Source organism: Felis catus, chromosome B1, assembly GCF_018350175.1.
Source record: "Felis catus isolate Fca126 chromosome B1, F.catus_Fca126_mat1.0, whole genome shotgun sequence".
Taxonomy (NCBI): domain Eukaryota; kingdom Metazoa; phylum Chordata; class Mammalia; order Carnivora; family Felidae; genus Felis; species Felis catus.
Window position 1 is genome coordinate 95,538,594 of NC_058371.1, and position 27,109 is coordinate 95,565,702.

The window sequence follows — 27,109 nt, forward strand, 5'->3', positions numbered from 1 at the left end:
CAGGGAAATACAAATCAAAACCACATTTAGATACCACTTTATACCTGTCAGAATGGCTAACATTTACAACTCAGGCAACAACAGATGTTGACGAGGATGCAGAGAAAGAGGATCTCTTTTGCATTGTTGGTGGGAATGCAAGCTGGTGCAGCCACTCTGGAAAACAGTATGGACGTTCCTCAAAAAACAAAAATAGAACTACCCTACGACCCAGCAATAAATGCACTATTAGGCATTTATTCACGGGATACAGGTGTGCTGTTTCGAAGGGACACATGCACCCCCATGTTTATTGCAGCACTATCAACAATAGCCAAAGTATGGAAAGAGCCCAAATGTCCATTGATGTATGAATGGATAAAGAAGAGGTGGTATATATATGCAATGGAGTATTACTTGGCAATCAAAAAGAATGAAATCTTACCATTTGCAACTATGTGGATGGAACTGGAGGGTATTATGCTAAGTGAAATTAGTCAAAGACAAAAATCATATGACTTCACTCATGTGAGGACTTAAAGAGACGAAACAGATGACATAAGGTAAGGGAGACAAAAGTAATATAAAAATAGGGAGGGGAGAAAACAGAAGAGACTCATAAATACGAAGAACAAACTGAGGGTTATGGGAGAGATTGTGGGAGGGGGGATGGGCTAAATGGGTAACGGGCATTAAGGAATATACTCCTGAAATCATTGTTGCACTATATGCTAATTTGGATGTAAATTTAAAAAAATAAAACAAGTTAAAAAAAAAAAGAACAGCCATCAAATCATAAGAGGTTGACATAGCAGTCAGCCAAGACTTTAGGACATTAAATACATGTCTTTCTTTAATCAAACAAACCAGGATTGTGTTGCTTTTTAAAACCAAATTGTAAGGTGATCCAAAAGTAGAAACAGTAGATCATTTGCATTAAGTGGCCAAAATTAGACAACTAAAAATTAGATCTCTTTGTGGACTAATTCATAGACTGTATGAAATTTTTTTTTCAATTTTAAAATAGGTTAGTATGTTTTGAAAGCTGGTATTTGGCTATAACCAGTAGAAACATTTTTCTTATAAATAAATATAATGTAATTAAGAAAATGCAGTTGGTGGCTAAAAATACAATGTATTCATTAGTCCTTCCTATCTGTGGGGCATATGTTCCCAGTGAATGACTGAAACCATGGATAGTACCAAACCCTATGTATACTATGTTTTTTACTCTATATACATGCCTAAAACTGGGATCAATAACAATAAAACCAGCATGAATTTCTTTTTCCTTCTTTACAATTTCACAGATAGAAGATTCATTCTTACTATAGATCTCAGCAGCCTCAGCATGTGATTTTTTCTTTCCCTATTTAGTTGAGAATTTTCAACTATTCACTTCAGGGAAGCACTTTCTGGTGTTTCTTTGGCATCTCTGAATTGCCAGTATCACCACTCTTGAGGTTTGGGACCATTATTAAGTAAAATAAGGGCTACCTGACCACAAGCACTGCCATACTGTGACAGCTGATCTGATAACCCAGATTGCTAAGTGACTAATGGCTGGGTAGTGCATATACAGTGTGGATACATTGCATAAAGGGATGATTCTCATCCTAGACAGGACAGTGTGAGATTTCATCAGGATACTCAAAATTTCATGCAATTTAAAACTTATGAATTGTTTCTTTCTGGAACTTTCCATTTAATATATTTGGACAACAGTTGACTGCAGATAACTGAAACCACTGAAATCAAAACTGCAGATAGGGGGTGGAGGGACTACTGTATTTCCCCCCGGACTGTGACTTACACTTTACTGGAGCTGTGAAAAAGCATGAGAAAACACCTGAACAAATGCATGCAATGTGTAATCTATTTAGGTGGTGAGAAGAGAAAATCTGATACCATAGTAAACAATTCAGAACATAGCAAGGAAATGGACTTATACATATATTAAATAAAAGAATGATTATTCTGTTATGGTCCTGAAGTTGAAAAGCAAATTTCAAACAGTGATTACAAACACCATTCTCAAATGCTAAGTTTCTATAGGGTGCATTACTAATGGACAAAGTTTCCAAAATTCTGTGGTTGAACTATATGTTCCTTTCAAAAGAAAATGTTTATATAAGTACTCTTGCTTGCTTAGTATTGGAAGAAGGAAAATATTTCCTATCTGGACAAAAGAAAGCTAGGAGATATTTTAAAGACACCTAAACAGAAAAGAAGAGGATACATAGCAGGTTTCAGAAAGTTCACAAACCACAATATTCAAATTCAATATTTTACATGGCTATGATTATATCTAAAATATCTGTACTTTACTTTCCCCCCATATTATAAACAGTTATACTTTATATCTGAACCTGTGATTCAGAATGACAGATTCACTTCTCAAATCAGGACACACTAAATGTATCTTTTTTGCAGGGGGCAGGGTATAGTTTTATGTGTGTTTATAAAACTGCTTCAGGTAATTTATAGGTAAGGCACTGCAGACTATTTAAAATTTTTTTTAAACGTTTATTTATTTTTTTAGAGAGAGAGAGAGAGGGAGAGAGCAAGCGAGTGCTTGAGCAGGGGAGGGGCAGAGAAATGGAAACACGGAATCTGAAGCAGGCTCCACACTCCAAGCTGTCAGCACAGAGCCCGACGCAGGGGGGCTCAAACTCACAAACTGTGAGATCATGACCTGGCCAACGTTGGACGCTTAACTGACTGAGCCACCCAGGCACCCCACAAATATGCCTTTTGAATATAAAACTGGCATATTGTTGTCATATCAAATTAGTTGCTACTGTTGATTTTAAAAATATTTTCTGAATTTATCTAGGATGCCTAACACTGACACCAGCATATGTAGTTATGAAGACACTTACAGCCTTTTGTAAAAGTCAGCATTCATCTTACACCAGCTCTTTTCAGATAGAAAACATACTTAATAAACGAAAAAAAAATTAGTTAATAAGCCACATTTAACTAGCACTAGTGACTGTTCAATGAAACAATACACAGTAGAAGTTAACTCCATTTAATTTACAGCTTATTTTATAACTGTATTTTATTAAGGTATAATTCACAATAGTAAAATCACGTATCTTAAATATACAGCTTGGGGAATGTTGACAAATATATGCAGCTATATAACTGTCAGCCAGATCAATATACAAATCATTTCAACTGCTCCCCTCTCAAATTTCCTCATGTTCCTTTTACAGCCAGTTTGAATCCCCTGACCTCACCCAGAGAAAACAGTCGTTCTGAGATCCATCACTACAGCTTAGTTTTGCCTATAATTGGCCATCATATAATTAGTTATACAGAATGTTCTGTCTGGTTTATTTTGCTCAATGTAATGCTTTAGAGATTCAGGTAAGGTTATTACATTTATCAGTAGTCCATTCTTTTTTATAAGTAGTACTCCATTGTCTGACTAGATCACAGTTTGTATATCCATTCTCCTATAGATACAAACTTGATTGTTTATGTTTTGTGCCATGAATAAAACTGCCATAAACATTCATTTCTCTTCAGTATGTACCTAAGCATGAAACTACTGAAAAACAGAGTGTGTATTTAACTTTCGAAATTTCCAGTTTTCCAAAGTGATTGTACCATATATTACATTCCTATCCATAGTGTATGAAAGTTCCAGGCACTCCACATTCTCATTATTGCTCAATCTTTTTTAGTGTTAGCCATTTAACCAGTGTGTATATTTTGCAATTTTAGTCATTTAGTGGTATCTTGTGGTTTTAATTTGCATTTCCTTGATGATAAGTGATGTTGAGAGCGTTTCTATATATACTTATTGGCCTTTTGTATATTTTTTCTGTGAAGTGTCTGTGAAGGCTCCTTAACTGGCTTCTCCTTTTATTACAGGTTTGTAGGAGTTCTTTATATATTCTGGGTAGGAGTCTTTTGTCAGATATGGGTATTTTGAATATTTTATTCCAATCTGTGGCTTGCTTCTTTACTTTCTTAATGGAAGCTTTTGAGGAACAGAAAGTTTTGATTTTGATGAAGTCCAATTTCTCTTTAAGTTAGTGCTTTGTGTGTCTTATTTGAAAACAAATGTTTCTCTACTCCAGATTATGAAGATTTTCTCCTAGAACCTTTTTCATTTCACCAGTCACATATAAGTTAATTTTTATGTAGATTAAGTAGAGGGTCAAGGTTTTGTTTTCATGCTTTTTTCAGTTATCCCAATACCATTTGTTGAAAAGATATCCTTTCCCTTTTTAAATACATTGGCACCTTTGTTAAAAAATCAACTGACTGTATATTGTTTCCTTTCTGGTTTCTGTTACTTTGATATATTTGTCTAAATCTATGCCAATGTCACACTGTCTTCATTATTGAAGTTTAATAGTAAGTCTTGAAGTCAAGTCATGTAAGTCCTCAAACTCTGTTCTTTTTCAAAATTGTTTGGCTATTTGAGGTCCTTCACATTTCCACATAAAATTTTAATGTTTGTCAATTTAGACCCCAAAAAAGCCTTCTGGGATTTTTAACTGGGATTGTATTAAATCTATGGATCAAGTTGGGGAAACAAATTAGGCAGCTTCTTTTCTCCTGTATAAAGAAGTCAATAGGTAGGCAGTCCAGATATGGTATGTTACTCTACTGCATTGTTTATAATCCAGGCTCCTCTGTCCTGCTGCTCAGCTCTCCCTGGATTGTCTCCTCATTGATACAATATAGCTAGTGTGTTACCTCAGGTTCCAATTATGCAATTCAGGAAAAAGGAAAGGGGAGGGCAAAGGACAAAAAGTGTATGACAGCTGAATCTTTCATCTTCAAGTCATCTTTCCTTAAATCCCCACCTAATACTGTGTACTTATATCACATTAACCTGAGCTGCTTTATCATGCCATTTCTGTCTTCAAAGGAATCTGGAAAAATGTTTTTGAGCAATTCCCCTAAAAATTCAAGTTCTGTTAGTAAAAAAGAAGAGAATAAAGTATATTGTTGTGTATTCTGTACAATAAAAATTCTTCTGCAAGGCTACTAACCTCTGAGTTAAGAATGCTAGTGGAGAAACAGGTTTAGTGGAGAAGTTCACAGATGATCTGCTAGATGGCTTCAAACTCTGAGCTATATTATAGCACAAAATTTGAAAATTCTAGACCAGGAATGTTTAATGCTCACAAAATAAAGCAAAAACATTTTCACATCTGGTTTAACAGCATACATAAGTAAGTGTCATCTGTTTGTAAACAAAAGTAGAATCAGTTGCCCAAATTCAAGGCTACTTCATTCCATTTCCTTCTACAGACTAAAATAGTCTCCAAGACAGGAAAAACAGCTGGTTAAATACATATGTATCTTAATGATGCCTTAACAAATGTGGATCTCCTTCTCAACTGAAATAGGTCATTGTTTTCAACCCACTTGAAGAATGCAGAAGATTCTGAGTAAAGAATTATTGTATATTACATGGAATTAAAACAAGTGCAAATAAGATGTTCCTGTCTCAGGCTGACTGAGGTTTAGGGAAGTGGGAAGAGAAATAATGATTTTGGCTGACAGAGTTGTAGATATTTGGGTTGAGGGTGGTAAGGCAGACAGTAGAACTCATTGACATGGTCGCTTCTGGACTTAATGACTCTGAGGAACATTTTAATTTACTAGGTAAACTCATCTACAAACCTTCAATTTTCTTGTTAACTCATATACAACTTGTCACAGAGACACTGTATTTTCACTGACTTCTATGAAAATATTTGCTGTTGAAATGTGCTGGTGGTACCATGATTAAAAGAGATTATACTTATTATTGGTTTACCTTAAAAGATACAGAGAAGAAATGATTGATATGATCATCTACTATACTCCTATACATCAGATTTCTCCATAAGCCACAGCTCTGATTCTGGTTGTTTCCATTCTTCTCCAAGCAGTGTGTTAAAATTGAAAGGCTTAAAGTATTCCAGACAATGGCTAAACAGAAAGAAAAAGAAGGTGGGAACTGAAATGAATTATGCATTTGTGAAACAGCTGTCCTCAAGGGCTATTTGTCACATTTGTGACAGAACAACATTCTATTTTAAAAAATACCAAAGGTAAGATGTTTTCTATGTGTACAACTTTCTCATTCTTTCTATGAAACATTCAGCTCTGAAATTCACCACATCTCAAAGCACTCTCAATTCTGCAAAAGCTCCCTCATGGCTGAGGGGAGAAATAAAAATCAACCCTCAAAACCTGACTCATTCCATCTAGCCTTAACAAATATTATACTCTTACAGATATTTTTACATTCAAAGTGTTATATACTTTATATGCCATATATATAATTGTTTTTAAAGCTTCAGCTCAATAGATTATAAAGAATAGACTATTTTGTCAAAGCAAGGGCAGTTAATGTAAAAGAGATTTAATCCTAGTTCTCTCCTTTCTGGGAAAACCATTTAAACTATTGTGGCTTAATGAGGAGAGAAAGGCTTCACTAACAAGTTACAGTGGATCTCAGCTGTATAGGAAATCACTCTGCCCTGGCTCCACCTTGGCCAATAGTATAATCATACTTTAATCTAGGGTAAAACTCCAATAACTTGTAAACAAGGAGCCTGAATACAGGAAGGCATTAGCTAGCTGGCGAAGAACCAGAGAAACAAGCCATCTTGATATGAGGGCCCTGAGTGAGTTGCATCTGGATTCCTGTCCCATTCTGCCCCCCTGGCCAGGCTGAACCTGGTTTAGAGTCACATGGTCAATGTAGGAAACTTCCAGTTACAAAATGAATAAATCACAGGGATAAAAAGTGCAGCCTTGGGAATCTAGTCAATATAGCCTAGTGAATATACTGTAATAGCATTTGTTGTATGGAGACTGATGGCAGCTACACTTATGAGCGTAGCATAATGTACAGACTTATCGAATCACTATGCTGTACACCTGAAACTAATGTAACAGTGTCTCAACTATACTTCAATTTTTTAAATTTTAAAAATTAAAAAAAAAAAGAGGTTAGGGAAACAGTGAAGGATAAGATAAAGGGTCAGGACTGGGACAAATGCAAAGGGAAAAGGGAAAAGTGTGTCAGGCAGAATAAAGGCAATTGGCTAGAAAAGATAAAGGTGAAGTGAGTAAAGAGCATGACAGGAAGGTGAAAGCTAAAGGGAGAGGAATGGCAGTATAGCACTTTCTAAAGGTAAAAAGGCAGGAAAGTCAGTCTACCATGGTACAAAGCCCACCAGGATATCTATTAGGCTATTCTAAACATGCAATCACACCAGACTATCTTGGCCACACTAGGTACGCCCAGAGAGATACAGAGTAGGAATCTCAGTTTGCCCCAGGACAGCATGTGCCTTTCCTTCCTAAGAGAGCAGTGTTTACAGCAGTCCATGAAGCATTTATGAAGCTGGGCAGGAATCATATTCTCCTTACGTGACAGGTTCAGGTGCAAAGAGGTAAGACTCAAAATGAGAAAATGTAGGCAATACCTTAGCTTACATGCCTGCTGCCCCACAGGAGCCAAAATCTCTTGTAATAATAACTTCATAGGCATAGTTTCTTACATCCCCACAGGGAACGAGACTGTTTAGGGGAAATCCCAAAGTCATGCTGCCCCTATCAGGTATTCATAGTTTATTTGTAATTCCTCTCAGATCAGAATCAATTTACCAATTAAGGGTCATTACTATGACAAGCAATGTTGCCTAAAAATATATCTGACATTTTTATCATCATGAGGTTACCAGGGGAAGAGAGCTAGAGAGTTGACTGAAGATCACATTCTTAAACAGCAAGGGAAAAGATTTATTAACGCCTCACTCACATCAGGAAACATAGATGCCTCTGGCCATTTAGCTCTGAAAGGGATCATAAATGAATTTGCAACCATATTTTTATACTAGCCATTGCAATACTCACTAAGCAACATTTTTCTCATGCCGCTATGGAAATTTAAGTGCTCTACTGACAGCAGTAAGAGAGACAATGTCTGCCCAAAGTCAGTCTGTCAAGTATTTACCGGGGACCGTCACTGGACATAAGACTCTACTAGGTATTTGTACACGTGTCTTCTTGGAATGAAAAATGTTACTACTGTTCTACCACAAATTAGATTCCAAAAAACTCAAAATCGGAACGTATCTTCATTTATTTTCTACTTACAAATCAGGTTTTTGTCCTTGTTGCAGTTCATGCTGAGGTACAGGGTAAAGAGCTTCATAATTTCTTTTATCTTTTGACCCATGAATTGCAAATGAATTGAATTTTGTCACCTTTGGTGGAAAATAACTCCAAGGAAGATAAGCTTTGCCTTCCCATTTTGTCTCTTCTCTGGACACTCTGAATGATAGAGCAAGCTCCTGCTATAGAAACATGTGAAACACAAAAGGTAAATTTAGATGTTTTTTAAAAAAAAAAAAATTTAATGTTTATTCTTGAGACAGAGACAGAGCGTGAACAGGGGAGGAGGAGAGAGAGAGGGAGACACAGAATCCGAAACAGGCTCCAGGCTCTGTGCTGCCAGCACAGAGCCCGACACGGGGCTCAAACCCACGAACTGTGAGATCATGACCTGAGCCGAAGTCAGACACCCAGCCGACTAAGCCAACCAGGCGCCCCAGTAAATTTAGATTTATACTTGAAACATTTTACATAAGACACACACACCTCTCTACATACCTTATGGATTAAAGGATTTTGTCTAATATTTTTATTTACTTACTTTCCATACATTTCTTCTTCCAGAGAGTAAAAGCACCAAATGTTGTCCGTGACTGTCAAAATTAAAATTCCTCATGAGTGTTTGAAAGAAACAAATATTATTTTCTTTACTTTCCTTCATACCTGCAGTGTGTGTGCTTATATTAAATTTCCAAATAATTAAAAGGTGCAGTATGAATGTTGGATAATTATAGGGAGAACTAGTGTGTTCAGTTACTTAGAAATGTGATTTTCAAGCTTACCATTTTTCAGACCATTGCAGTCAAATGCAGAAAGCTACATGTGTCAGATGAGGCAAAGTATGAAAAAGGGATTGGCGGGGGGTGGATACCACAGTATCTGATGGCATAATAAAACCCATCTTGAAAACTAAAACACCATAAAGGAAGTTTGCACAAATATCTATGACTGAATCCAACAACTTTACTAAAAGTTATTTCTGTTAAAAAAAAAAAAAGAAAAGGAAAAAGAAAAAGAAAAAAAAAGACTGATGCTCATCAGGAAGATAAGAAATAAAAGCATAGATTGTCTAACACAAGTCAACAGGCTGAAGATTTTAATTTGTATCTCTTCTTTCACACAACTCTCCGCCATCCGTCTGCCTGTTGTGTTTTCCTGTTTTTTTAATTTGTACCATTAGCTCAGACACTGATGTTACATTTTCAAAGATAAACAAAATATATCCTCAGAAGGAATTCTATTAAGAGAGCATAATTGGGATGAGCCAGGTCAGTAAAAATCAAAGGATTTCAAGTAGTTACATGAAACAAATTTACTGGTTCTGGAAAACACTAAACACTTCTCCTCAGATGGTCTGTTGTAAGCTTTTCAGGAAGGATTTCCTTCAATAAATAATTCTAACAGAAGTATTATTTTCACTTAAAAGTTCTCTGTTTATTTGTATTATTATACAACCTTAAGAATATCCTAAGAGGAATAAAAAGTCCTTGCAAATTAAAACAACAATATTCTTCATGTTGCTTTCCTAGAGGCTAATTAACTGTCATAGGAGTTGATAGCCTGAAGCAAAACCATGATTCTTGATTATTAACTGTCCTGGAATATATGAAACTAAACTACTCTAAGGATTTTTTTTAACTTTTAGAATTATTAATTATATACATAATAGTTACTATATAATTTAAAGACAAAAGAGAATCTAATTATCCTATTCATATACTACTAAATCATTTTATGAAAAGACACTGCTAGTATCATCTAATGAACCTAAAACTAAGGATAAAACTTTAGAATTCTAGCATACCCAAGTTCTTAACTGCTTTCTAAACAAGTTGCAAGCCTATTTGCCTTAGCTTTCTCTCCTGTGTGATGAAAATAATCACACAACAGCTGAAGTTTTATTTCCTCATATGACAGTTTAATCGTATTTTCAACAAAAGATTCTGGCATGTTAGTTAAAAGGTACACACAAAAATATATGATTGTTCTCAAAAATATAATTGTGAACATCTATGTTTTCCACATCAGAATTAGCAAGATATCAAAATAAGGGAAAAGAAAAAAATATCTAAAATTTCATTTAAATCAACTGTTTGGGACTCTGCCCACCCTACAAAGGGACAGAGGCTGCTGGATTTAGATACTAAGAGGTATTTAAAAGGGGTGCCTAGGTGGGTCAGTCAGTTCCACATCTGACTTCGGCTCGGGTCATGATCACATAGCTCATGGATTTGAGCCCCGCACTGGGCTCTGTGCTGATAGTTCAGAGCCTGGAGCCTGCTTCAGATTCTGTGTCTCCTCTCTCTCTGCCCCTCCCTTGCTTGCCATCTATCTCTTGAAAATAAACATTAAAAAAAATTTTTTTTTAAATTAAGGTCATTTAAAATGAATAATGGCAATATAAAGAAATATTTCTTTACTAAATATTTTACTAATTTAAATTCTGTCATAATTTAGATGAAAGGTAGCCATAAATTTACTTTTTTGCATATATAGGAAAAACTGCCAACTAGGTAAAAAGGGTTCCCAAAGGACTGGTTAAATTTAAACAACAGTCCAAGGTTAATTTTTTTAGTAAGTCTTTAAAAAAGCTATGTGTGATTTAACTTTTATCCCTGGCATTGAACACAAAGTGACATAGTATACACTCAATAGCTGAATGATGAATAAAAGAAGGAATACATAATTACGTAATACATAAAATTCAAATTTAATCCAGTCATTTTAAAAGATTCCCAAAAAGAAACTAGTTCAATTCATTATATCTATATCTCCTTTTATTTCTGAATAGCTAATATATAATAATGCAAATTTTAGAATAAATAATGAGAGGAAGTTTTGTTATTTATAATGATTTTTCATTTTATTAAAAACCCAATTAGAAAACAAGCCACATTAGAGAATTGAGAATAATATCAACAATATTTTCAAAGGTTTATAATATATGTTATACACTAAGTTGAAAATAAAGAATTATACATGATTCAGATTAGTTCAGATTAGCACTCCTATTAGTTGAGCTTTTCCCTGACCATATAATTTATAATAAGGAAATAACTGTATTCAAATTACGTAGTAATGAGTTAGAAAAAAATGTTATACTTACGGACAAAGTTCAACTTCTAAATACTGTTCAGTTATGTCATTCAAGAAAAATGCTTCCACAACTTTTGAAAACAAAGATAAGACATACTGAGAAGGTTGATTTTGCTTCAGTAATAAATACTTCATTTTTTAGAATATAAAATGAATTAACTCAGTATTTTTAATTCTATCCCCAAAAGAAAACAAATACGCATTGCCTAGAAGAAGAAATACATAGGAAATAAATCATCATTTTTTTCCTACATCAGATCATCATAAATTAAAAATATTAATAAAGCCTCGTGTTGGGTGACGTTCTAAAACAATAAATATTATTACACAGACTTTGAGACAGTTATCTTCTTTTCTAGGAATTTATCTTAAGAAAATAATCAGACAGGGGCGCCTGGGTGGCTCAATAGGTTAAGCGTCCGACTTCAGTTCAGGTCATGATCTCACAGTCCGCGAGTTTGAGCCCCACGTTGGGTTCTGTGCTCACAGCTCAGAGCCTGGAGTCTGCTTCAGATTCTGTGTCCCTCTCTCTCTGCCCCTCCCCTGCTCATGCTCTGTCTCTCTCAGTCTCAAAAATAAATTAAAAACACATTAAAAAAAATTTTTTTAAAAAGAAAATAATCAGACAACTGGGAAAAGAAATAAATATCATGCCAGTCATCAAAGTATTGCTCAAAAATTTAGAATGATCTAAATGGTTATTTCCCAGGGGCGCCTAGGTGGCTCAGTCGGTTATGCGTCCAACTTCGGCTCAGGTCAGGATCTCACGGTTGGTGAGTTCAAGCCCCGCGTCGGGCTGTGGGCTCATGGCTCAGAGCCTGGAGCCTGTTTCCGATTCTGTGTCTCCCTCTCTCTCTGCCCCTCCCCCATTCATGCTCTGTCTCCCTCTGTCTCAAAAATAAATAAACGTTAAAAAAAAAATTTTAAATGGTTATTTCTCACTATATAAATAAAACTCCTGTTATATGGGAGAGCTGTTAAATAAACTATGGAATTTATATATTCCATGCAAAAATATATAATACAGTCATTACAATCAAATATACAGTTAATTATATTTTTTGATATGGGAAGATATCCATGATATGTGATAAGCAGGCTGCAGAACAATAACGAAATGTACATGAAATAAGAATGTGCATGCATGCCTGTGTCTAGATGTCTGTAAAGGGGAAAGCCTGGGTGGCTGAGTCTGTTGAGCATTTGACTTCAGCTCAGGTCATGATCTCACAGTCCGTGAGTGTGAGTCCCGCATCAGGCTCTGGGCCGACAGCTCAGAGCCTGAAGCCTGCTTCGGATTCTGTGTCTCCCTCTCTCTCTGCCTCTCTGCTGCTTGCACTCTGTCTCTCTGTCAAAAATAAATAAACATTAAAAAAATAAAAAAATAAATGTATGCAAAGTATGAGTGCACGCACGCACACACACACGTGCACACTAATGACTGGTTATCTCTGATAGGGGCAATACACGTAGGTGATTTTTCTTTTCTTTACAATTTCCTGGACTTTTTTGTGCATGTGATGTTTTTTAAATTGTTTAATTATGAAAGTAATACATACTTCTTATAAATGATTAAAACAATATAAACATATATAAAGTAAAAAGTCAAAGTCCTTTTCTTTCCACTTTGCTCTAAAATTTTTGTCAGATGTTTTCTGTCCTTCTACAATCTACTTTACCTGCATGGATTTTAAAAAATAAATATGGATCATAATTGCCTACAACTTGCTTTTTTCACAAAAAACTTTGCAGCATATAGATACCTAATGCTTTTAAACTATTGTATACTATTCTTCTATAGAATGTTATAATTTATTCACACAGTCCTTTATTGAAGACATATATGTTGTTTCCAGTTTTCCATGTGTTATTTTTATAATAAAATAGCTAAGGGTCGCCTGGCTGGCTCAGTTGGTTGAGCATCCAACTGCTGATTTCAGCTCAGGTCATGAGCCCAGGGTCTTGGCATCAAGCCCCACTCAGGCTCCTTGCTGAGCATGGATACAGTTCCATCAATGATTCAGGCTTATTGCCCCTTTCTAAGTTTTTTACCTAAATGAATTAGAATGCTTCCATGATGGTTAATTTTTGTGTCAACTTAGCCACAGTACCCAGATATTTGGTCAAACATTATCCTAGATGTTTCTGTGAAGGTATTGTTTACATGAGATTTGACATTTAAATCGGTAAACTTTTGGTAAAGCAGATTACTCTCTATAATGTGGCTGAGTCTCATCCAATCATTGAAGCCCTTAACAGAAAAAAGACAGACTTCCCCTGACCATGAAGGAATTCTGCCAGCAGACACCATCAGACTCAAACTGCAGTATATACTCTTCACCACATCTCCAGCCTGCAGCTCTACCGTGAAGATTTTGTACTTGCCAGACTCCAAAACTGCATAAGCCAATACCTTAAAATAAATCGCTCTCTTTCTTTACACATACACACACTCACGCACACACTGTATCTCTTGGTCTTGTTTCTCTGGAAGACTCTAATACATCTTCTAATTACTATTTTCCATAATCATCTTAAAATCATTTTTGCATCTTCTCTGAATTAAACCCTGTATCAGATTCTGGGAATACTTTCATTAGCTTACAACCTAATCAGACATGAAAGTGGACACTTCTAATAAAAATATCAAAAGGGAAGGAGGTATGGGTTGCTACCACAAGAAAAAAGAAAACAGATACTTAGCTCCAAAATGTGGTTTAGGGAAGGATTCCTAGAGAAGGTGTTACCTAAGCTCCATCTTGAAAGATGAGTTGGAATTGGGTGAAGAGGAATGATGAAAAGGGCATTCCAGGATGAAAGAGAAGTATAATCAAATGTACATGATTAGGAAATATTTTCCCTTAAAGAACTACAAGCAGTTCAGTCTTTCTAGGCAAACATTGAAGTGCATGAAGAAGCAATGCTGCAAAGAGAATAAGGGGCTAGGTCATGGAAAATCTTATATAGAGATCATAAAAAGAAGGATGAAACTATCCCAAGAGGACAGGGAGCCTGAGAAGGTTTGTAAAGACCTGAATTATGAGTTTGAATTTTCATTTTATTTTTTTTATTTATTTTTTTTAAATTATTTTTTTATTAACGTTTATTTATTTTTGAGACAGAGAGAGACAGAACATGAACAAGGGAGGGTCAGAGAGAGAGGGAGACACAGAATCTGAAACAGGCTCCAGGCTCTGAGCGGTCAGCACAGAGCCTGACGCAGGGCTCGAACTCACAGACCACGAGATCATGACCTGAGCTGAAGTCGGCCGCTTAACCGACTGAGCCACCCAGGCGCCCCTTGAATTTTCATTTTAGATAGATCACTCTGGCTTCTAAGTGAAGAATGAAGCCAAGGGCAAAAGGACAAGTAAGGAAGCTTTGACTGGCCCAGGTGAAAGATCATAAAGGTCTAACCTATGGCAGGGATAGTGGGGATGAAGAACTAGCTTAGAGAAACATTCAGGAGGTAAAGCTGATAGGACTCAGTAAATAAATCCAATTATGGAGAGTGAGAGAGAAGGATATATTGGAAAGACCTCATGTTTCTGTATTTGGTGAACTGATGTATTAAGTAATTGGGCAATTGGGGAAAGAAGCAGGTTTATGACAGAAGTAGATGAGTTGAGTTTAGTAGCTCTTGAGTTTGGTGTCTGTACTTCCAGTAGTTAAGTCACATTGGTGTCTACACCAGTAGGTAGCTGGTATATTTAAGTTCGGTATCAGTAAAAGATAATGTATGTTTTACATACGATAAGTTAACACTGACAAAATGCATGCTATACAGATGCTATACAGATTGTATGGATTACAAGAATCATCAAAAGTTTTTTTAAAGAAATGAAACCTATATTAGACCTTAGAACTAAGTGCATTACAGGTGGGGGGAATAGAATGAGAACAGGTACATGGGTGAGAACATGCATGGATAGTAAGACCATTAGCCTTTCATAAGTCAAGAGCCTTTGGTTGACATATGGTTTCACTTATATATGGAATCTAAAAAACAAAACAAATGAGTAAATAAAAAGTGGAAACAGACCCATAAATACAGAGAACAAACTGATGGTTGCTGGAGGGAGACAGGGAACATGGGTGAAAGGCAGTGGGAGATACAGGCTTCCAGTTTTGGAATAAATAAGTCACAGAGATAAAGGGAATATAATCAATGGTACTGTAATAGCATTGTATGGAGACTGATGGCAGCTACACTTGTGAGCGTAGTATAATACACAGACTTGTCGGACCATTATGCTGTACACCTGAAACTAATGTAATATAGTGTATCAATGACACTTTAATTAAAAAAAAGAGCTTTTGGTTGAATATGATAGCCCAACCCATGAGTACTCTGAAGTCTTACAGGAAGGGTTTGAACTTTCTCTCAGGGACAGTTATGGTTTGTGATCTGAGGAATGGAATCATAAAGAGTATTTCTAAATGTAAGTTTGGTTGCTTAATTAGAATACATTAGGAGGGGATCATATAGCAAACCTGGCAAAATGTAATTTCATGGTATGTCTTTTAGTCTTCATTTGACATGTGAGATTGTCAGTATAAAATAAAAACTACATTTCATATTAAAGTTGATAGTATTTCTATAAGTAAAACATCCCCAAACTTCCATAAAGAAAGTTTATAAGGTTAAAGTGGCAATTTGAAGATACTTAACGACAAAACAGAAATGCTGAACTCTTCTTAAAATAGGTATCAGAAGTAAAGGAAAGAAATATGGCAGCAATTTAAAAATCTGGATTTGTAATTGCCATTTTTCACTGTTCTAGTTATATAGCTGAAGTCACACAGGTGATGGTGAAAAAGTCAGAATAAGAGATTGGTAGGGAACGGAAGAAACTGCACACGTCAGCTGCTCAGAAGAACACACACTTCCTTACAGCAAGATAAAATAATAGTTCTAGGAGAGGGTATTATAAAAAGATTTATGTTTGCAATAAAATACAGTACTTCCACTTACCTTCATAATCCCACAGTTCATTGAAAGGTTTTCCTGGTTCTCCAAGTGGAGCTGGAGGATCATTGAAAAATGGGGCGCTAACTTCCATCACCACTCCTCCATCACCTGGATTCAGCCTGACAAACACTGGCTCATGCTTCACTGGAAAACCATCCCAAGTGTATTCTATTTTAAAATCCATCTGAAGACTCTAAAGGAAAAAAAAAAAAAAAAAAAAGACAAACTCTTTAACCGTATACAATTGTTTCCTATAGTTAGAAATGAAATGGAAATGTCAATGTCAAATAGCAGGAAAGCAGCAGAGGGGCAGACACACAGTTCTGAGAGTCAAAAGGCCATTTGTGTTATAGCAAACTGTGGACGTGAGTTCTATTATAAGATAGGGAGTTGGATCCAAAAAGCTTTAAGACTAGGTCTAGATGCAGCTCATGTTACCTTGTAAAGAATATATCAAAATCATTTTTAAAAACCAATTAAGTCCACTGAAGAAACTATTCATGTACTTAATGACTATAAACACTATGAGTTTCTACATTCTTTATCTTTTATTCTAAAATGTGCAGGTGTATTGGACCCCTTTGGGAATCAAGATCTATATAATAAAAAAATGATTTGATAAAAAAAATAACTACAAATCAGCAGAAGCACTGCTGTTAACACTTGTTCTTTTGGCTAAAACCCTTTTCTCTTTGGGGTGGGAATTGCGGGAAGGGGGGTGCTCCAACTATTTGAAGGTTAGTAGAGTTTAATATTGTCTTCCTTGATCTCAGGGTACAGATTTTCTTAACCTTCTCAATTGTTGATATTTCAAGTGTTAAACACAACATGTTAATCCCTTCTCTGACTGAAAAATAGACAGAATTTATCGTCTAAACTTTGAAATAGACTAAATACATTTGACACAAGCAGTGTTTGCATTTTAAATTGTTTCTCTGAGGATTAAATGCAAAGAAAGCATTATATTAATAAAATTACATTTTTATTTAAACACTATGGATCAGGCATTTTATAAATGTTATCTCACTTAATTTCACAACAAACTTGCAGAGGATCTATTTTTATCCTCATTACAAATGAAGAAAACAGATTTGTCCAAGGTCACATGAAACTGAACTAATATAAGCCATGTTTTCCCAAATGAAGATACATCACTGGGGTGCCTGGGTGGCTCAGTCGGTTAAGTGGCCGATGCCGGCTCAGATGATGGTCTCATGGTTCATGAGTTCGAGCCCCGTGTTGGGCTCTGTGCTGACAGCTCAGAGCCTGGAGTTTTCTTCAGATTCTGTGCCTCCCTCTCTCTCTGCTCCTTCCCTGCTTGCACTCTGTCTCTCTCTCTCCCTGTCTAAAAAATTAATAAACATTAAGAAAAATGAAGGTACATCAGAGATCTGTAAGGAGATGAAAACCTTATTTTAGGAGTGGTGGATTCCTCAACTTATATTAGGTCCTTATGTCTTGTTCAGAAGATAATCTTGATTAGCAATGGTGCTATTTCCAAACTTCAATTTCCCTTATCTGAAACCTTTGAATGCATTTCCTTGCTTCATAGGTTTTTACTGCAAATAATAAAGTTATTAAATTTTGAATAAATTTATTTCAATGAATAGATACTGAGTACCTACTGTGTACCAATCATTGGGAGATCCAAATGTATAAGCTCGGTGGCCCACAGGAATCCAAGATCTTTGAAAACCTTTTTCTAAAGTATGTAGTAGCTCTTCCTAATTTTCACTACATGCTAACAAATTTTAATTGATAATCTCTAAAATTAAAATAAAATAATTCTGGCATTACAATCCATTTGCAACTTACAGTATTTGAGAAGAGGATATGTTCAGCAATTTATGTTCTTCATTATTAAAATAAGCTCAATGAGTGATAAGTCTGCATAAATTGACTGATTTTTGTAGAACTTAGTACTGATTTTATGTGAAATAAAATACCTCAATCATAAATTTACTATCCTTAGTTGATATCAAGGCGCATTCTTCATGTATAAATGGATAAATCTCTATCCCAAATTTTGGTACTGGTTAAATACCATCTTGAAGCATACAGGAAGAAATAAGAACAAATCAAGATGTTAGAAATGGTGATTAAATCTGATTCTGGTACCAATATGCCAGAGAATATGCTATTCTCATAACCTGGGGCTTTACAATCCTGGCAAAATATAACTTAGTGACTTGGAAGTTTTGGCGGATTCACTCATTCTCCACAGGACCATCATATCTACAAAAATATTGCACACATTAAAGGGATCTCTATCCTAATCAGTGGGTTTCCACTACAGAATTCTCAACGCCCAGCTATTCTAGGCAATCATCTCTATGTCTAAATGGAATTAAACCACACGCAGTGATTTGCTCCTAAAAAGTGGCTTGTCACTTCCATCCACACATGGTGGGTCTTGTGGTAAGACTGACATGTACTTTAGAGTCTCAAATTACAAACTACTCTATAACTTCAAATTATAAAATGTAATCTTATTTAAAAGTCCAGAAGAAATTAAATATAAAAGCAGAGCTACTCTTGTTGAGAGTATAAAGTAGTGGAACTTCAAGACCTTCTACTAGCCTTTTTCCCTGATTTCTTTGAGCAGTGTTTGAAAATTACTGCAAGAAATATTGACTAGACTTCTACCAGCAAGGAGGAGTGTCATGGATGACATGTCCAAGGGTAGCATGTAACTTTGGCTTTAACTGCATAAATGACTTTAGTTTCCTTATTTTGTTAATTTGCTTAAAGAGCATTCCTGTTAATCTAAATGTACACAATGTTTATAACAAAATTAACCTAAAAATATGGTCAAACCCACTAGTTTACAATGTAATCTAAATATAACATGGACCCAGACAAAAACAACACATTCTCCTTTCAATTTCCCTGGGATACTTAGAACTGTCTCCTGAAGCTTAACTCTCACTACCTCTCAATTTTTTTGTTTGCACGTGTACTCATATGAAGTAAAGACAATTCAACTGTCCATGTCCTTTGTGAACTGTGCTAGTGTGCATCCCTGCAGCACTCTACTTCCTGTCACTCTCTACTGTCTATACATGATTCACAGCATTACAACATGTTTACTGTCTCCCCATTCCCAACTAGAATGCCTGTAAGTAATAGGAATTTATTATTTATTTCTTAAGTAAATAATCATTCTAGTCTCCGGATCCAAAATTTCATGATTCTAAGGTTTTGTGCAATAGAAATCAACTGTGTTTGTGGTAGCATTTCTCTTTCAACCAAAACAGTGGTAAGTAACTAAGATAATATATCATACCTAGAAACGTCCTTTCAATTTAGTTTATCATAAGTGTATTGGGTGCCTGGGGGCTCAGTCAGTTAAGAGTCCAACTTCAGCTCAGGTCATGATCTTGCAGTCTGTGAATTCGAGCCCTACATCGGGCTCTGAGCTGACAGTTCAGAGCCTGGAACCTGCTTCAGATTCTGTGTCTCCCTCTCTTTCTGCCTCTCCCTCACTCACGCTCTGTCTCTCTGTGTCTCTCAAAAATGAATAAATGTTTGGGGCGCCTGGGTGGCGCAGTCGGTTGGGCGTCCGACTTCAGCCAGGTCACGATCTCACGGTCCGTGAGTTCGAGCCCCGCGTCAGGCTCTGGGCTGATGGCTCAGAGCATGAAGCCTGTTTCCGATTCTGTGTCTCCCTCTCTCTCTGCTCCTCCCCCGTTCATGCTCTGTCTCTCTCTGTCCCAAAAATAAATAAACGTTGAAAAAAAAAAATTAAAAAAAAAATGAATGTTTAAAAAAATTTTTTAAAAAGGTTTATTAACTACTCACTTTATTTCAGGTGACATACCAGGTGCTCAGGAAATAAAGTTTAAGTCTCTAGGGAGTTAGGGATGATTCTCATGTAGCTAACCAACCGGTCTTGTATAACTAAACCAAACAGGTCTATTGTCAATTAGTTCATTTTGCAGTCCAATTTAATAAGGTTGGATCCCTATACCAAACTATAAATAGTTTATATAGTATATTTAAATAGTATATGTTATATATAATATATATAATACATAGTATAAATAGTAATATATTATATATACTATATATAATATATACTATATTTAAATAGTATATAAAATAGTATATATATTTAAATATAGTTTGGTATATTATGTTCAAATGTAAATGAATCAAAAATTTAAACATAAAAACCATATTAAAAAATGGAAAAAATGAATTTTTAAAAAACCTTATAGTAGAAAAAAAAACCTTTTAAAATATAACCCCAGGGGCACCTGGGTGGCTCAGTCAGTTGAGTGTCAAACCCTGGCTCAGGTCATGATCTCACAGTTTGCGAGTTTGAGCCCTGCATCGGGCTCACTGCTGTCAGCACGGTGCCCACTTCAGATCTTCTTTCCCCCTCTCTCTGTGCCCTTCCCTCGCTTGCATGCTCTGTCTCAAAAATAAACTTAAAAAAATAAATAAAATATAACCCCAAACCCAAAAGACATAAAAGAGTGATACATTTGGCTGCATAAAGATAACAAAACCAGAAGAAGTCTGCCTACATCCACAAAAAAACAAAACAAAACAAAACGAAACAAAAAAACAACTACCACCATTACAGGGGCGCTTGGGTGGCTCACTTGGTTAAGCGACTCCTGATTTTGGCTCATGTTATGATCATGACATCGAGCCCCATGTCGGGATCCACGTCAGGCTCTGTGCTGGGCATGGAGCCTGCTTGAGATTCTCTCTCTCTCTCGCTCTCTCTCTCTCTCTCTCTCTCTCTCTCCCTCCCTCTGCCCTTCTCCCTGGCTCATGTATGCTCTCTAGAAAGAAAAGAAAAGAAAAAAGAAAAGAAAAGAAAAGAAAAGAAAAGAAAAGAAAAGAAAAGAAGCCCACCATTACAAAATCAAAAGACAGTTTGGGAACAAAAACATCTTCAACTCATATTTTAGACAAATAACTAACTTCTATTATGTTTAAAGGGCTCCTAGAAATCAGTAAGGAAAAGTTCAATATCCCAACAGCAAAATAGGAAAACACAGTTGACAGAAAGTAGATGCAAAATGTTCAACCTCACTTATGATAGAAATGCAAATTAAAACAATACATTACTATTTCCATGGATCAAAAAGTTTGATAACATGGTATAATAAAGAGGACACTGAGAAATAATCACATATTGTTGTGGGGGCATTACTGGCACAGCCTCTGTGAAGAGCAATCCCTCAATATCTATCAAAACAAAAAAAATGCAAATATCCTTTGACTCAATTCTAGTTCTAGGAGTTATTATACCTGCACATATTCAAAATGACATAAGTATAAAGACATTCACTGCAACATTATTTATAATAACAAAATATCAAGTTAATATAATTTAAATATCCATCAGTAGAGGACTGGTGAAGAAATTACACTATTATTAAGCAAGGAAATACAATTTAGCTATTAAAAATGAGGCAGCTCTATATATATCTAAAATATATTCAGTGAAAAAAGCAAGGTGCAAAAAGCATGAATTTATTTCATTAAAAAAAAGGCACTTTGCATATATACTTGTGAATGCATATAGTATCTCAAAAAGCATATACAAGAAACCAGTGATGACAGTGGTTACCTCTTTTGAGGGAATTAACTGCCTGAGACAAGACAGAAAGGGAGGTTTACTTGCAACCATTATCACTTTCTTTTAAAAAACGACCTGAATTTTTTATATTATGATAGGCACACATCACTATCAAAAAATAAATGAATCATTTGAAACTATTTTTAAAGTCCATTTTATGGCTGAATCTCTCAAAGACTATAGTGACCACCTCTTCTCTATAGACGCTTCTCTGACTCTACATATGCTGAACATTTCTAAAAAGTCAGAATGAACACTGGGAATATTATTGAAGGAATATATTCAAGGTGATCACCAGTCTATTATGCAATTTCAGTGTTGGCTATTTAAACTTTTTTTCATTATTTTTTAATGTTTTATTTTATTTTTGAAAGAGACACAACATGAGTGGAGGAGGAACAGAGAGAGGGAGACAGAATCTGAAGCGGGCTCCAGGCTCTGAGCCCTCAGCACACAGCCCGACTTGGGGCTGGAACTCACCAACCATGAGATCATGACCTGAGCCAAAGTCAGATGCTAACCCACTGAGCCACCCAGGTACCCCTATTTAAACTTTCTTAAAAGAATGTTTGTTAATCTGTGTTTTTCCACATTTTTAACCTCTATTCTTCAAACTACTCTTTCATCAAAAAAAGTCACAGTTTTTAAATTATTTTCATGCTTTATCTGTACTAGAGAAAAGGCCTTTAAAAGGAAATGAAGGGAGATAAAGAAGACAGAACCCCAGAACACTGAGCACCTGGAAGATGGAAAACATTCTGCAAAGGTTAAGTTACGGAAAAAGGTGTTTTCTCTACAGAACGTTTTACAAGGAAAATTTCCAAATTCCTTTTTTCACGAAATTTTCTGTAGTTTCTCATGATAATTATTTTCAGTTTGCATTCTGCTTCCACTTGCACCCCTGCCCATTTACAAGAGAAACGGAGAAAGAAGAAAGTCCGAAAGTGCGAGTAAACTATGCCAGCAAAAGCAGCGGAAAAATAAATTACCAGAGAAAAAGCCAACAAGACTGGTCGAAGGTGCCAGTAATGACAGAGGGAACAGCGCATAACAAGGAGAGAACACAGACCCGGAAGCTCTTTTCTGCACCACACTCAGCTCACTAGCTTCTGTGGGGGTCACCGGAGAGGGGCTCAACCTTAGGCTCCGCCCAGCTGCCTACACATTCTGGGGGTGGGGCTTGGAAGACTGAGGCCGAGATGCCTGTTTTTTGCAGGAGAGAAAACTGCTGAAAGACTACCAGTGAATATCTGAACTTTTAATCTTTCCACTTAAGTTTGAGCAGTCTAGAAGGGGAAGGATGGGTAATTCAGCAATATAAATACTGTGCAACAATCTGAAAATGGATTATAAATCATTAAAATTACAATAGAACGAGGGCTCCTAGGTGGCTCAGTCAGTTAAACACCAATTTTGGCTCAGGTCATGATCTCATGGTTCACATATCCCAGCTCCACATCCAGCACAGAGCCTGCTTTGGATCCTCTTGCCCCTCCCTCTCTCTCTCTCTCTCTGCCCCTCCCTCCATCTCTCTCCCTTTCAAAAACAAACATTAAAAAAAAAATTACAATAGAACACATACAGCAATAATTCACTTAATGTAACTAAAGGCTAACTGGCCCTATAAGCAAAAATTGTAAATTAATTTTATATTACACTCATTATAAATAATATTACCCTAAATGTAAATTATATTACACTACTGGGAGGCATATACATAGTGGTCAAAGATTGTGACATTGGAACCAGACTGCCTAGGGTCAAATTCCAATTCAAGCACTTTCCAACTGTGATCATCAGCAAGTTACTACTGTAAAAAGGATTTTAAAATAGGACCTAGCTTCAAAGGTTTTTGTGAGCGGATATATATACATACATATATATATATATATACATATATACATATACACACACACACATATATATATATATTTAGTACAGTTTTTGTGAGCGGATATATATACATACATATATATATACATATATACATGTACACACACACACATATATATATATTTAGTACAGTGCCTAGCATGTATGTAGTAAATATAAGAGATTAGCTGTTATTATTAAAGTATATAGGTTTGCTTAAAAAATACTTTTCTGTTGAAATCATTAAAATTACATCTTTCTTAAGTGGTTTTCCTTTAAAAAAACTAGACTATGAGGTAGGAGAATCTAACTGACCCTTTAGATCATAAAATATGGTTAAGTGTTCTAGAGATACACATCATGGCTCTGGTTGGTTCAGTCTTAACTATCCGAGCATTTATCAATCTATTTTCCTTCATTTAGTGTCTCTTTCATGTCAGTGTAAACTTATTGTTTCTAAAGAGGATTAGACACAAACTCATAACACAATTTTGTGTAAAATTTTAAACTTCTCAAGAAAAGGTAATAATTTACAGAACTACAATATTTCCAAATAATAGAATCACTCTGTATTTTGGTTGCTGAGAGTTACCAAAATGTCTATAGGATCTATGGGTTTAATTCAGGAGGAGTCACTGCACTTGAACTTCATAGCTACTCTGAGAATACTGTGCATATGCTACATATTTAAGTCAAGTCACCACCATTTTCTCCTGCTCTGCAAGAGCAGACATTAGTGTGTAGCCATTACTCAAAAATCGTAAAAATTGCAATTTCACATGGCTCAGCCTAAACTTATTTTGCTTATAGCATACTTTTAAAAACCGCTTTGGGGGAAAAACGGCTTTTGTGTTTGTTTTACCACAACTATTATTTTTGTTTTATAAAAATCACTTTGGGTGGGAGAGGGAAATGAGGAGTTATTGTTCAATAGGTATACAGTTTGAGTTAGGTAAGATGAAAGAATTCTAGAGATCTGCTGTACAACAATGTGCACATAGTTAACACTACTATACTGTACACTTAAAAATCTGAGAGATTTCATATCATTTTATATTAGAGAAATTATAATAATAAAAAAAGACAAGCTTAAAAAGAGAGCTCCCAATTTCCAGGCCATGCTTCTCTTGGCTGGTGAAAATAAACATAATTATGAAGAGCTTCTTAAAAATCAGTTTTTTATGGCATTTAATTATACCAGAGAATGTTTCATACAGTTTTCACCCTAGCTTAAAGTTCCAACTTTGTATTCTTTATGATGCTTTCCATATAGTACTGGGTGCTCAATATCAATTTATTAAATAAGTTAATATTAGTAAAAGCTATCAATTTTCAAGGGTTTTCTTTATTGAGGAAATAGATCTAGGGCTAGAGAATGGTTAAACACATACTAAGTACTTTTTTTCTCTCACTTCTCATTCCTTGTACTCAATTACATTAATACTTTCGAAGCACATCTACTGAATTCTTTAATTCCTTCTTCACATATTTGTTGAGCCCTTACTGTGTTCCAGGCAGGAGCCTGGAGACAACCTACAAAACAATGCATGAAGCATTAAGGAAGCACCTTCCTTGGATAGAGAACACAAGGGAACCTTTAAAATCAAGCAACACTAGAGGCAATACTTTAAGGATAAGTGGAATCATCACAATTTTGTTTCATAAGGATGAAAAATTTTTTGAAAAAACTCCACTGAAATTCAGAAATTCAACTAGCTGAGTTTTGTAAACCAGCCCCCCCCCAGACAAACACCAAATCCCAAAACTACAGTTTGTATTGAACTTGACTGTATAAACCAGATAGTTCAAGTACAGAGATAAAAATTCCTACTTCAGATATTTAATTTATGCAATGCAAAGACAATTCATCATTTATATCCAGAAGGTACTCTTTGCCAGCACTAATATATATTAACATCTATAACTTCTACAAATGTAGAATTAAATTTATTACTATTTGATGGCAAATTAAACTACAATATGACAAAATACAGGTTCAAATGTAGGAGAACTTAAAAACAAGTCCTTGGGGAGTCAGTGAAGAGTTCACGAAGAAAAGTCATACACCGACCTTCAAAAAAGAGTTGAAACTTGCCCACTCAATCTCTCCTTCCAATAAGTTTTTGGGTTAACTTCAAGGCTACCAAAACCAGATCAAGTTCAATCTTCACTGACACAAAGCTAAACTAAACTTTTTTGTGGTTATTAGATATACCTCCATATTTAACAGCCAGCCTTTAGAGGAAGGGACCACCTCATCTCTTAATAGGGAGTATGGAGAAAGCTTCAGGATTTCAAATACTTAAATGGACATAGTGGGACAAATTTTTTAAACTTCTTAATATATTCTGCTAACATTATATCATTTATATAGCATTATGAGTACAGAACAACAAAACTTAAACTGTTAAAGAGAAAGCCAAATGGAGATACATCTTGACATATCAAGTGAAACCATTTCAATAAAATGTATTTGGCAGAACCATAATCTATTAAAGCTAGCTTCAAGTTAATATTTTTATTGCTAGTGTTGAAATTTCCTCCAATAGTAAGATAAGGCTTATATCCAGACAAAATCAATTTTTAATTCTGATAATTGTAATTTACCCCAAAATTTAAAGTTTTGTCTAATTTTTTCTTCCAATACAATGTAACTTTTTTCTTCTTTTTTAAGGAAGCAAAGTATCTCCAAAGAAATAACTGCTGGGGCGCCTGGGTGGCTCAGTCGGTTAAGCCACCGATTTCGGCTCAGGTCATGATCTCACAGTCCATGAGTTTGAGCCCCGCGTTGCGCTCTGTGCTGACAGCTCAGAGCCTGGAGCCTGCTTTGGATTCTGTGTCTCCCTCTCTCTCTCTGACCCTCCCTCGTTCATGCTCTGTCTCTCTCTGTCTCAAAAATAAGCAAACATTAAAAAAAAAAAAATTAAAAAAAAAAGAAATAACTGCTGAATTTGCAGGACCTTTGGAGTACTTGTAACTACATGCCTTACTGACACACAGTTAAATATTTAAAGAGGTGTTTCGTTTCTCTAAAGACCCAGAGGGGCAGTATCGTACTTAGCTTCTGGAAATCAAGTCCATACTCAAAAATCCTCCAGAGGGTCAGCCTTGGTGGTGGACTCTGAAGCCGCCAGCATGGGTTCTCCCTCCAGCTCCAGAAATTTACTTACTTTCCACTCACTCCTTTTGGCCAGCACGTTCTCCCAGTCCAGAAGTACTAGGTATCAAAGATCCCGAGAACATTTAAAATATGTATTTTATGTCCTACCTACGTTTACATCTTGGGATGTAAACACACATAAACACACACACGGAAACACTGTACTCCACCACAGGAAGACCGAAAGGAGCCAGCTCGCCCCTGCCACGCTAGTGGCTCAATTCCCTGTTATCCAGGTTATCGCAGCTCCGCCTATAGCTTGACAAATAGCCAATAGCGTGTAAAG

General features: G+C 35.7%; 1 protein-coding gene across 3 annotated transcripts; it reads right to left on the reverse strand.

Moving 5' to 3' along the window:
* Positions 1-2,997: 2,997 nt before the first annotated feature.
* CB1H4orf33 (chromosome B1 C4orf33 homolog) lies at positions 2,998-27,068 on the reverse strand. 3 transcript variants are annotated; one of them, XM_003985011.6, is made up of 6 exons: positions 26,834-27,068; positions 16,196-16,385; positions 11,231-11,291; positions 8,666-8,717; positions 8,107-8,306; positions 2,998-5,925 (listed from the first exon to the last, which is right to left on the reverse strand). In XM_003985011.6, exons 2-6 carry the CDS (start codon positions 16,374-16,376, stop codon positions 5,820-5,822), a joined length of 600 nt encoding a protein of 199 aa, XP_003985060.1. In that variant the 5' UTR covers positions 16,377-16,385; positions 26,834-27,068; the 3' UTR covers positions 2,998-5,819. The 3 variants fall into 3 exon arrangements, with proteins under 3 accessions (XP_003985060.1, XP_044911812.1, XP_044911811.1); XM_045055877.1 differs by lacking the exon at positions 26,834-27,068 and adding an exon at positions 22,781-23,201 and having other exon boundaries at positions 8,107-8,303; XM_045055876.1 differs by lacking the exon at positions 26,834-27,068 and adding an exon at positions 22,781-23,176.
* Positions 27,069-27,109: the final 41 nt, after the last annotated feature.